This window comes from Misgurnus anguillicaudatus, chromosome 17, assembly GCF_027580225.2.
Source record: "Misgurnus anguillicaudatus chromosome 17, ASM2758022v2, whole genome shotgun sequence".
NCBI lineage: Eukaryota > Metazoa > Chordata > Actinopteri > Cypriniformes > Cobitidae > Misgurnus > Misgurnus anguillicaudatus.
The window spans coordinates 6,526,799-6,539,639 of NC_073353.2; the positions used below are offsets into that span (position 1 = coordinate 6,526,799).

A 12,841-nucleotide genomic window follows, 5' to 3' on the forward strand; every position below is an offset into this window, starting at 1 on the left:
ACTGAAAGATTGTGGGATTTGTCACACTTGAAATGTAAGGGTTATATCACTGAATATATCACTGCATATCAAGATCAGACACATACTGAATGATGTATAAGAAAGCACTAAACATATCATTTAAGCGTTCAGCAAGCCGCTAAACCTAGTTTGTGTGTGCGTGTATGCAGGTACACTGCAAAAAATGACTTTCTTTAGTATTTTTGTCTTGTTTTCAGTAGAAATATCTAAAAATTCTTAAATTAAGATGCTTTTTCTTGATGAGCAAAATGATCTAAGAAAACAAGTCTAGTTTTTAGACAAAAAATGTGCTTGAAACAAGCAAAGATATCTGCCAATGGTGTGAGAAAAAATCTTGAAATAAGATTTATTTTTTCTTAAACACTTGATTCAAGCTAAATTTTCTCACCCCATAGGCAGATATTTTTGCTTGTTTGAAGCACAAATTTGCTTAAGTTGTATATTTTCTTATCTAAAAAAGACTTATTTTCTTAAATCATTTTGCTCATCAAGAAAATACATCTTAATTTAAGAATATTTAGATATTTCTACTGAAAACAAGACAAAAATACTAAGTTAGACAGTAATTTTTTCCAGTGTATACACAACGGCTCCAATAACAAAGAAAAAAGTCTGGATAAACATTGTAGCTTCAGGCAAACCAGACTAACCTCAACAGATTTATAGTGCTATTATAAAAATAAATACATTATAGTCTAATGTAACTAATTCACTAAGTCTTTTTACTTACAGTTTATTGCAAGCATTTGCATTCATTGAAAAACGTTCCCCATCACTATAGTGTATAAGTATCACTCTTAAAAATAAAGGTGCTTCATGATGCCATTGAAGAACTTTTTCTGTCTAGAATCTAGATGGTTAACCTTTAACATCTGAATTATTAAAAAATGCTACATGGTTCCCCTATGATTATGAACCAGTGAACCACCTTTAGTGCTATTTAGCACCGTTTGTTTTTAGAGCCCATATTACTCATACTGTTAAAAAAATGCAGCATGAATTTAAAGAAAAAAATGACATAACTTATAAATTCGACAACTTTTTTTTATTTTAAGTAACACAAAAATATGTGTTGATTTGACAAAAATGTTGCAATTTTTTACAGTGAGTAATTCCTTTCAAAAGTAATATTATTACTTTACTTATTACTCCCAGCCAACACTTTTCCATTAAACCACGGGTCTGTTGAATGCTGTATTCTGATTGGCTGAGAAATGTTCCATGGGTATGCATTAATTTCTGATAAACGCACACCTAACATGTCAAATGTCTTAAAAATAGGCACCAGAGCAATGTTCCGCACCGTGGTATAGGAGGAATAATTGACTCCTTTGAATTATTTGAAAATAATGCACACTCTGCTTCGCGTCCTGCCGCATTACCACCTTGGGTGTGCGTTATTTTCTTATAATTCGGTGGCCCGTCGTCAATTATTTCTTACTTAAACCCTGGTAATTGCATAATTTTAAGAGTCTGTGAATCCATAAAGTTGGAGATAAATAAAAAGTACATACTGGCTAAAACTATTAAACAACTTCTGTACTCTAATAAAGCAGTAACACTAAAATCTGAAACAGGGCAAGCTGGTGGCACCAACAAAACATGTTGGCAGAACGAAAACTGAGCTAATTCCTGCATTGTGACAAAAAGTTACTAGTAGCCGTTTTTTGGATGGTAACTGCAATATTATTACAAATGTTTTTTAGTCATTATTTACACTTATAATTAACACTATAAGTACCAGGGAAAGTAATACAGTAACTAGTTATTGCCTAACACTGATTTAGTACAGCACCCTAAGTTACTACATGTTTGCCTTCTAAGCAAATTAAGAGATTAGTTAATGAATTTACTTTCATTAACTATTTAGCAGAAGGCGAGTTTTACATATTTTATATTAGTCTCGTGTAGTCTCCCAGTCTCTGATGTCTCTTGTCATTTTATCTTATAGTTTCAGGTTATTCCTAAAAATAATTTCCAAATATTTTAGAAGTGACTCATCGTAGCACCAAACTGCATTCAATATTTCTGAGAAAGATTTGCTACATTCCTCATACTGGCAAACTAAAAAGGTATGTGAAAACTTTAAAGACATTTAAGATGAAAAATTAGCTAAGGTGAGAGATAAACGACTCACAGCTGTTTCAGATCAATACTGCGATTCACAAATTTTTTTAAACTGAGAAGAACCGAGAAGAACGGATTATCTACAGCAAGAAACCTACATCTTCTCCATGAACAAGTCAGTATGTGTTAAAGATAAATGTGTCATATTTTTCTCTAGAGTGTTACACATCTCGCTGTTTGTAGTTACACAAGACCACACACACAGTTCTACACGGTTAAATCCATTAAAAACCACAGACAGAGAAAGCCCATGACCCTGGGATTACAGCAGTCTGTGTTACTGAGAGAAACCAGCGAGTCCCTTACACGCACACACAAGGCTATGATTAGCAATAAAAACTTTTCCAGAATGTCCACTAGAAAAATACAACAGGCATTGAGAGCTTATGAATGCCATAAGCACAAACAATTGCAAATTAAGATAATATTAACACAAAATGTCAAAGAATAGTCTGGTGTAAGTATGCAAATGTGTTTTAATAATGGAAATCTGATAATAACATCAATCTTCAAAAGCAGTAAATGTGGTCAAATACAAACTATTAGAATCACACATGCATGTCAGACCATCTCAACACTGTCAATCAATTTAACAAATTAACTGTAAACTTACAAGTTAACATTGCCTAACTTGTGAAAACCATATGTAACACTTCATAAAACTTTATTCAATAACTTCATAAACATCTGTGAAATAAAATGTGCCAGGATAAAACAATAATAATTCCCTTAACATATCCTAGGTCACTGCAAAGAATGTATCTACCAGTATCTTAAAACCTTTCACTCATTTTAAGGCTTTGGTAAAAATCAATTAAAGGGGCCATGGCATGAAAATTAGACTTTTTCCATGTGCTATAATTGGGTCCCCAGTGCTTCTATCAACCTAAAAAATGTGAAAAAGATCAACCCAGTAACTTAGTTTTGGTAAACCATCCTCTACAAGCACATACAAAAATAGGTCGTTGAAATTTGGCTCTCTTTATGATGTCATAAAGAGCTCTTATTAGAATAATACCGCCCCCTTAATCTGCACTATCCAATCACAACACTGCCATTTAGTGCAGAGAAGAGAGAGAAAAAATAATTCACAGCACAATTGGGTTTCAATTGCAACAAATCACCATCATTGTGATCAGTGTTTGAATTTCATCAGCTCATTTGCATTTAAAAGGACGCACCCAAAACGGCACTTTTTTGCACACACCAACAAAGTGTCGATTTTAACATGTTATAATAAATTATCTATATGGTATTTTGAGCTAAAACTTCATATATGTGCTCTGGTGAAACCAAAGATTTATTTGACATCTTAAAAAAGTCTTGTGCCATGGCCCCTTTAAACATCTGTGTGTGTGTAAAAATTATCTGAATTTAAAATAAAGCAGAATTTGAAGATAAAGCAGCAATATCTGACAGGGTCTCCCATACGGCAAAAAATACATTTCTCTGGCCAAAAATATATTTTAAATATATGCTAAATACACTGTTATGCTCAATTGAATATATTTTTGAATGTGGAAATATATTTAGTTTTAACATTCATATATTCAATATGTATTTGAAGGGGAAGCAAATACATTTCTAATTTTTCATCCCATATGGTAAAAATGTATATTTTGCCTAAATATATTTTAAATGTATGCTAAATACAAGTTAATTTTATAAAGTATATTTTTGCAGTTGAAAATATATTTAATTTTACCCTTTACAGGTTTGTAAGTTTTTTTTCAAGTACCACATGCATATATTTCCTTGGATTGAAACATATGGCGGGCTAAATATATTTTTTAATGCTTTAAAATGTATTTACTTTTCAAATATATTTAAAAAAAATTGACAAAAAATATATTGGTAAAAATATATTTTTGTAAACATATTCAAAAATATATTTCAGCATATATATTTTTGGCCATTTTTTGTGTTTGAAATATATTTAAAAATATATATTTTTTGCCGTATGGGCTGATGTGATTCTAGGAGCTAAAGAAACTGAATAATTATCAAGCTCTAGCAGGAAATCCCTTTAACCCTTTTAAAATCCCTCTTAAGTATTTATCAAATTATTAACAGACCTTTATTTCATTTCTAACTACTGAACACAGCACCATGGTGAATGATATTGAATTGGTCTTTGTGTCAAATCTCCAGATATTACAGCAGAGCTCTGACGCCCTCTGTTGGTGAGTATGAGAAAGAGCAGCTGAAGGGAAATGAGAAGCCCTTTCGTAATACTCTAGTTTATCTTACACCCCATACAGCTGAGATTTTGGTATGATATAGTGTTTGTTGAAAGAGAAGCAGAATCGCATGATTCTCCTCCACAGAGGACTGAGAACACAACAGTAGAAAGATCATATAGGAAAAAACTGAGTAACAGTGTATGTGTGTGGAGACAGAAAAAGAGATGTATGTGTCTGTATGTGATGCGTGTAAATATTCAGTCATTATACTGTCTTATTTGCCGCACACACCAAACTCCGCTGTTCTCATGCTGTTCGACCAATCAGGAGTCAGTTTGGCACTTTACTGCAGCAATTCGAGACATAACTTCAGTGTGTTCACATGAGACAAAACATCATAACACTGATCCGTCCTTCATCAGGGATGATCACAGCACTTTTCCTGAGCTCGGTTCTCTTGCGTTTTTACTGATGTGCGTTTAATCCTGATGGATTTTCTCCTCATTGACTTTGTGCTCATACTGCAGAAATAAAGAGTACAATAAATCAACAAAAGGACGTGACACATACACATCCTAAGAGTGCTGTTAAAACATAATATGATGATATTTAGTTCTTATGATTTATATGATGTATAGACAGTTTGGCGAATGACTGTGCTTTAATTTTCGAGCATCCTATAGACATTGATTAGCTGCTTCAGGTGTATTTAATTGGGTTAGAGCTGAATTTTCCAGGACAGTAGATCGCCAGCAGTAGGGATGGAGACACCTGGGATAGAGTTGATCAGTATCTCTGCACTAAAAGATCATTGTTTGTTTAACACAGAGTTGCTGTCTGTGTGGTCAGTCAACAGTGCAACAGCTTACTATAAGGTTTGAGTGAAAGGTTAAGCGTGTGTTCATGAAAGTTTACCAGAGCAAGTTGACGTCCAATATTTCCCACAGTTATCACTCCTGCAAAGTAGATACACGGCAACCAGGAGCGAATGTACAGGAAATCAGGTGAGGTGTATCTGTACACATTCCCATTAAACACACACATGTTACTCAAGTACGTTTACATGCAACCAAATAATCTCTCAGTGGCTCAATCGGATTGAAAAGTCTTCATGTGTACACATTTTAATCAATACGTTTGAGGTCGATCGGATACAAATTTCAGTTGGAAGGGGGTGGTGTAGTCCGATCTGTGATCCGATCATCAGGAGAAAAGTATGCATGTAAACGTGTGAATCATATTATTTTCTTAATCGGATGCAAACATATATTGTGCACATTCGCAGAAGAATGAGTTCACGTCTTCATATTTAAGTATCAAATGTTTCTTGTCAAAGAAACATGCAAGGCAATGGCAACACACAATATTAAAGGGGCCATGGCACAAGACTTTTTTAAGATGTCAAATAAATCAATCGGTGTCCCCAGAGTACATATGTGAAGTTTTAGCTCAAAATATCATATAAATTATTTATTTTAGCATGTTTAAATTTTGTAGGTGTGTGCAAAAATGTGCATTTTTTGGGTGTGTCCTTTAAAATGCAAATAAGCCGATGAACTTCAAACACTGATCTTAATGATGGTGGTTTGTTGCGATTAAAACTCAATTGTGCTTTTCTCTGCACTAAATGACAGTGCTGTGGTTGGATAGTGGAAGGGGTTGTATTATTATAATATAGTGATGTTACGTTCGTGAACGAATCGTTCTTTTTGAACGAATCTTTTAGGTGAACGAATCGTTCTCGTTCACGCCATTCATTGACACTGAAATTTCCCTCCCTTCTTGAGGAGCACGGACAAATGAAGCGCGGCTTTCTTTCTACCTTCAAAGAGTGACAAAAGTACAAGCCAATGGCAATCGAATATGAGCTGTGGCTGAGCATATGATTGGCTAAATGTACTGAATGAATACGCCCTTCACTGACCGAGCTGCTGTTTTGAGTCTGAACGAACGAGAGAGAGATCGCGTTCTTAAACAAACTGAATGACTGGTACAAGTTACAACCTAATGAATGAGAGGGATCTTACAAAAAGCGAGTGCAATGTAAACAATCCTGTGAAAGAATCATGTGGTTTTGTTTTAGTAAAGTTATAGTAACCATATTTAGGCGGGCTTATTTACCTTAATACAAATGATTATCAAGGTAATTACTGTAGAACATTTTGGTATTTCTGTTTAATATAGTTTTACTACAACTATCTTGGTCACTCTGGTTACTGTAGTAAAAATAAATTAAATGTGTGGCAACTGTTGTTCTGTTACCCTGAGCCAATCGTCTATATAAGTTTGAGCTGCTGAACGAATCCACCCTTTCACTGAACTTTAACGTTAGTCAGTCATCCCGCGTCTGAACGAAGTCTTGAACGACATGACCGAAACTATATGATTCGTGAACGAGGATCTGATGACTGACTGAACCAAAGGAGGCATGCACGGGAGTCTTTATTTACAACAAATCCAGATTAGATGTACTATAAATGTATGTGTGTCTTAATATATTCTGTAGCTTGATAAAATTATGCTTAGTATTTCACAATTTGAGCTTTATTAAAAACTAATGAGTTTTTGCAAAAAGTCTTTCATTGCCTTATAACACATAAGGATACACATCTTCGCCCCCTATTGGCGTATTTATGTAAAATTAAGAAATGGTCACTGAACGAATCAGTGAACGAATCTGAACGAATCATTTTGGTGAACGAACTGAAAATGAACGAGTCACCTAAATGAACGAAAATTTCCATCACTATTATAATAAGAGCTCCTTATGACATCACAAGGAGAGCCAAATTTCAACGACCTATTTTTCATGTGCTTGTAGAGAATGGTTTACCAAAACTAAGTTGCTGGGTTGATCTTTATCACATTTTCTAGGTTGACCGAAGCACTGGGGACCCAATCATAGCACTTAAACATGAAAAAAGTCAGATTTTCATGCCATGGCCCCTTTACATTAAACATTCTGCAGCGTTCATGTCTTTCATAACATTACATAAAGCAATAAAATAGCATCGTGCCTTTCAGAAATTGTGTTTTTATTGCCTATATCTGAAAACTTCCTCAGAACGACTTTCTCCAAATTTATTTCTGGATAAATGTACAAAGTCGAAGCGTGAACTCGACAAGAGATGCTGTGCGCAGTGTAGCGTTGCCAAGTCCTCTTTTTGCGAAGTTCAGGTTTGGGCTTCTTTTAAACTGTTTCAGCGAGTTCATTTTTTTTCTGCGGGTTTAAGATGAAAGGAGTTAATTTATTAGTTATTAGTATTTGTGCTGTAAATAGTCAATGGGTTGCTTTTGGGTTGGTTTTGATAAGCAAATCTGGCAACCCTGGCTATGGATTATATAGAATGTACATGTAAACGAACATTTTAATCTGATTGCAATGTAGACCAGGGGTCTCCAACGTGGTGCACCAGGTAGCCAGCACAGAGTCTGTGAGGTGCCCGCCAAAGCACATTCTATTAATAGTCTCTAATGTAAAATGTATTTATTTCATATTTTTTATATTAGCTTGGCTTCTTTTATGCATGTTAACATTTTAAAACAAGTAAAACATATCAACAAGTAAAATAAAATAAAATCAACAAGTAAAACACAAAAGTTTAGAGAAGACTATAGCAAAAGTAGCCCTCCAGATTGTTTTATCCATTGCGGTAACCCTTGCCCGCAAAAAGGTTGGAGACCCCTGATGTAAACTGTACTGTGCAATGGGATTAAAGTCAGTCGGATTGCCAAATGTTGTGCATGTAAACATAGCTAGTGTGATCTGAGTGTTAAAGTGACACCATAAATTAAGTAAAAGTTGAAATCATGACACAACTGCTGCAATCTCCTCAAATATCAACATAATTCTCATGCATATAATATACTTGAAGGTATATTTGCTCCACACAATAAATACGTGATGTTATGGCCTTGACTTTTAAGCAGAATCACAACTCGCAGTTAACAGAAATCATTTCAATGAGACGCTCACTGATAGACTCCATTGTAAACCAGTAACTGTGTGGTCAGTGTGGCGAGTATTGCAAAGATGACTCCCAGTCCAAAACCACTGCGAGAACGATCAAACGTCCACCACAGACCGACAGACAGGGCGGCCAGAGTCAATGACAGCTGTACGTTATTCGCAAAATCCAGCTTCTGACAGCAACTACGTTAAAGACGACAACTCATGAGGAACACATACAGTCTCACTCCAATGAATGAAACTGAACAGCTGATAGAGCTGAATGAGATGTTTAGTAATGAAAGGATACAGCACTGGCGTGATTGATGCCCACAAAGACGGCAACGCAACGCATCACACTGGACCACTCTCTCTTCAGTCTGTGCGGTTCTCCCAGACGACTGTCCATACATGGGTACAACAATCCTATCAATGCTGAACAAAGACAAGAGCATATGTTTTCATTCAAACTACTCAGAACATCTCAGGACCAAATCACCCAATTATAAAATCTCTCGCTCAACCTGAGGTTGATGGGTGCTTGAGAAGTTGTTGTTAATGGTGTGAACAGTATAAATTAAGTCTTCACACCAATAGGTTTGCTTGCTAAAGTATATTTTAATGCCTCTGTAACAGCTCCAGAGCATGCACAATCGCATTTAGGTCCACCTGTCTTTCTGTGTGCATGCACTTTTAGTACATTTATCTGCTCATGCATGATGTTCATTTCCATACCACTCACTCAGTATGTGTTAATGTGTGTGTACCTGCAGCTGATCCACAGCTGGGTGGAACCCACCAGGCAGTTGAGAAGATGTTGCTGATGACATCAGGAGGGAACAGAGTGATGTTGCGCTGTACCTGTAGCAGGTTTAGCACCAGCGCTAAAAGCACACCCACCATAAAGAGCATGGCAGCACGGATCAGCAGGTTCACTGTGCGGTTTGTGATCATGCTGATATACGGACCCCGTCGCACTGAGACACCACCGCTTGCTTCAGAGATTTCCGTCATGGTCACCGTGACACAAGATCCTTCATCTGCTGCTTTCAGCTGACATCACACATCTGTACATGAGACCGTGATGAAGCTCGTGTAATCCTTAAAAAAGCTGAAATGGAAAATTGCAGAATGATACGTTTAGATTGCGCTGGAAATCGACTCGGGAACACTTCTTGTCAACTTTCCTGATTATGATGAACAAATATCTAGGGGTAGTTAATAAATGACATGGACCTTTAATCGGTATCTCTGTACTAAAAGATCATTGTTTGTTTAACACAGAGTTTATGTCTCTCTTACTTCATCTGTGCCGCTGGCTTAAAATCACTCACTGAAAGAGCCTGAGTGAGCGAGCGAGTGTTTGAAACACATCACACAGTGTTGTGAATAATTAAGAAACAGCATCTTCTCATTGGATAAAGCCACAGTGTCTTATTAATAATTAGCAAACACAATTCAGGCATCAAAACTTCCCATTCTGAAACACTGACACAAAATGTGTTAAACCGAGGAGATGAAAAATGCATGGCACCTTTTAATATTATAATTTAAGGATGCTAACATTGTCCACTACACATCTGTTATAACAGTGGTTCTCAAACCAGTTTTATGACATTTTATAAATTTATTTCATTCATCATGAATTCTGTGTAATTAAACCTAAAAAAAAATAAGGCTACTAACCAACAGCACTACTTTGTATAATTTAATATTTTTTGTTTAATTAAAATGTTAAATTTTAGAACAGTTTTTTGTCACAAATTTTCTTTGGGGGGCTGCGACGGAATGCACCGTACACAAGGGGGGCGCACGCAGAAAAAGTTTGAGAACCACTGTGTTATAACATGTCAGAAAATACAGATGAATGATTCAGGATTCTTAAACAAATATTATAGACATTATTTGGATGTAAGGTTAAAGGGGACTTTAAAGGGGGACTTTTTAAGATTTAAAATAAATCTTTGGTGTCCCCAGAGCACATATGTGAAGTTTTAGCTCAAAATATCATATCAATAATTTATTATAGCATGGTAAAATTGACACTTTGTAGGTGTGAGCAAAAATGTACTATTTTGGGGTGTGTCCTTTGAATGCAAATGAGCTGATCTCTGCACTAAGGGGCTGTTTACACTTGGTATTAAGACGTGTTTTCATCGATCGGATCACAAGTGGACGAGAGAGACACATTTCGTTTACACCTGGAATTTAAATCCGTCTCTTTTGTCCACTTTCGACCGCTTCTGTGCTAAATACTATGAGGGGGTGGTCTGTTAGACGGTGGGCGAGTCTCTCTGCTGTCATTCAAACCCGAGCGGGAGTAATTATGAGTTTATATGGACGCAAACTAATATAATGTCGGAGTGCACTGCTTGTTTAGCAAGTAAACATGCTCCACAGTGTTTTGTACATAAGTATAAGAGCTTTTTTTGAATTTTCAGCGCAATTGATGAAATAGGATCGCGCAACTTTCACACGCTTTCAAAACGAAACTACGGAGATCAGCCGCTTAGTTTTATCAATGAAAGGCTAAAAATAGCGCTGTTCACCGAATGTTCACGCCAGAAGTCAAAACAGACGTAAAACTTGTGTTTAATACCTCAGATTAGATAAATGGGCGGAGAGAAGGCGGTCGCGTGTGGCTGTTCGAACGCATTCACCCAGGGCTGCGTTCAGCCTCAACAAAACGTTGCACAACGTTTATTAAACAAAAACGATGATGCGTTGAACGCCCTGTTGTGATGACGTAAGCGTTGCAACTACGGTAGCTGAGAGGCCATTCTTTGTGTTCTTTTTTAAATGTTTCTGAAGCCTGATGAAATCGTTATAAATGTGTGTTTAATACTGTAAAATACCCTCGATGTTACACTCACTGACCTTGGTGTCCAGAATGAAAGACAACATTCCAACTTGAGACCATTGATTGAGCGAGCTGTCTCTTTACTATCGCGTGGTTTTATACATCTTGCCGCTGATTGGGCTGACATTTCTGACACACCCACCAAACAAGAGAAAACGCTTCTAAAACCTGTTGCATTCCATTGCACACCGTTCCAGGAAACATGTCGTTCAACCCGGAAACCGTAGCCAAACGTTCTGCACCGGTGTGAGATTGAACGTGCCCCACATGTGCGTTCCGCAACTCCAAAGCGATCTGATCGAAAGTGGTTTCGACCACCTCTGGATGTGGTTGAAAGTGGTTGAAAGTGGACGAGCTGAAAACGTTTTGAACACCGTTTACACCTGGCATTAACGTCGTCCACTTGTGATCCGATCGACGAAAACACATGTTAATGCCAAGTGTAAACAGCCTCTAAATGGCAGTGTTGTTATTGGATAGTGCAGATTAAGGGGTGGTATTATTATAATAAGATCCCCTTCTGACATCAAAAGAGGAGCCAAATTTGAACGACCTATATATTCACATGCTTGCAGAGAATGGTTTACTTATTAAGTTACTGATCTTTTTTCACATTTTGTATCCCCTTTAAGGTAAAAACTAGTATGAATGGGTACTAAAGTGTGAACATGTTTAGGTTAGGGTTGTATTCTGTATTACTTCTTTTCTTGAATATGAGAATGAAGTGTGTAAAATACACTTAAAATGTGTAAAATAAATAGTTTATAATAGTTTAACATTAAGTATATTATTATGTTACATTCTTGCTGTTATTGTGCTATTATTATTATAACGAGGATCTCTGTGTCTTTGACATAAACTCGTAACTCTGCATGAGGACTATAACTGCAAATCACTTTTAAAAAAATCATGTGCACATTAACAGTTAAAACAATAATGGCAGACCTCATCTGTAAGCACTCACACAAACCTAATAATATTTATCTGACTGCTAACATGCCACATCAGCAGGACAATGTTTCTCTCACATACTATTTTCATGTGTTTATCTCACATACTATGCCATTATGAAAAAATCGCAAAAAGAAACACTTGATTACAGTTATAATAATTGCTTAGTTGGACATGGTGAATGATAAAGCTGATCGAGGCTGATCTTTAAAACATCCGGACCACTGCGGGACAATACGATCACATCTGCAACGTCCGCTTGTTGAGTTCTTATGCGAACACTTTAATAAATGACTAAAATCACTCACCGCCGTAATACTTCAAAGCACCTTGTCCCTTTTTGAACAAAACTGTGTGAACGGAACGAAAACTTGCTAGGTTTGAGATAAAACCGTGAACTTCCGCCCCGCTGATCACGCGGCCAATCAGAGGAGGGGTCTGATGACGTAAAAATGTCAAGCCTACTGCAAGCATACGTTTAGGTTTCAGACAGTCAATGAGGGTTACCGTGAAGCTTTAATACATTCTAAATTATGTATTTTTAGGATCTATATAAAGGGTGGATGTAATATTTTAAGTGTTTATAGCGTTCATTCACATCTCAACAGGTGTGGGCGACATCATGCGGCGCTGCGCAGACAGGTCATATGACATCAAAGTATCGCGAGTGGACGGCGCTGCCGCTCAACACGTCCGCACTAAGGGTTGCTAAAATCTCGCGTGAGTTCACTCGTCTTTTCTCGCCTCCCA

The 12,841-nt window shown here is 36.6% G+C and overlaps 1 protein-coding gene across 1 annotated transcript; it reads right to left on the reverse strand.

Annotated features, from left to right (window-relative positions):
* Positions 1–4,083: 4,083 nt before the first annotated feature.
* On the reverse strand, positions 4,084–12,538 carry insig2 (insulin induced gene 2). The gene is made up of 6 exons (XM_055214735.2): positions 12,400–12,538; positions 9,048–9,391; positions 8,591–8,715; positions 8,308–8,474; positions 5,247–5,346; positions 4,084–4,852 (listed from the first exon to the last, which is right to left on the reverse strand). The coding sequence occupies exons 2-6, from the start codon at positions 9,292–9,294 to the stop codon at positions 4,811–4,813; spliced, it is 681 nt and encodes a 226-aa protein (XP_055070710.1). The 5' UTR covers positions 9,295–9,391; positions 12,400–12,538; the 3' UTR covers positions 4,084–4,810.
* Between the last annotated feature and the right edge of the window lie 303 nt (positions 12,539–12,841).

Bases quoted from the DNA above. Each gene is read 5' to 3' on its own strand.
- insig2 (XM_055214735.2), bottom strand. From the start codon at position 9,294: ATGACGGAAATCTCTGAAGCAAGCGGTGGTGTCTCAGTGCGACGGGGT. The intron at 8,475-8,590 runs GTATCCTTTCAT...AGTTGCTGTCAG, and splicing joins GCATCAATCACGCCAGTGCT to AAGCTGGATTTTGCGAATAA. The intron at 5,347-8,307 runs GTGAGCGTCTCA...GAATGTGTACAG, and splicing joins GTTTACAATGGAGTCTATCA to ATACACCTCACCTGATTTCC.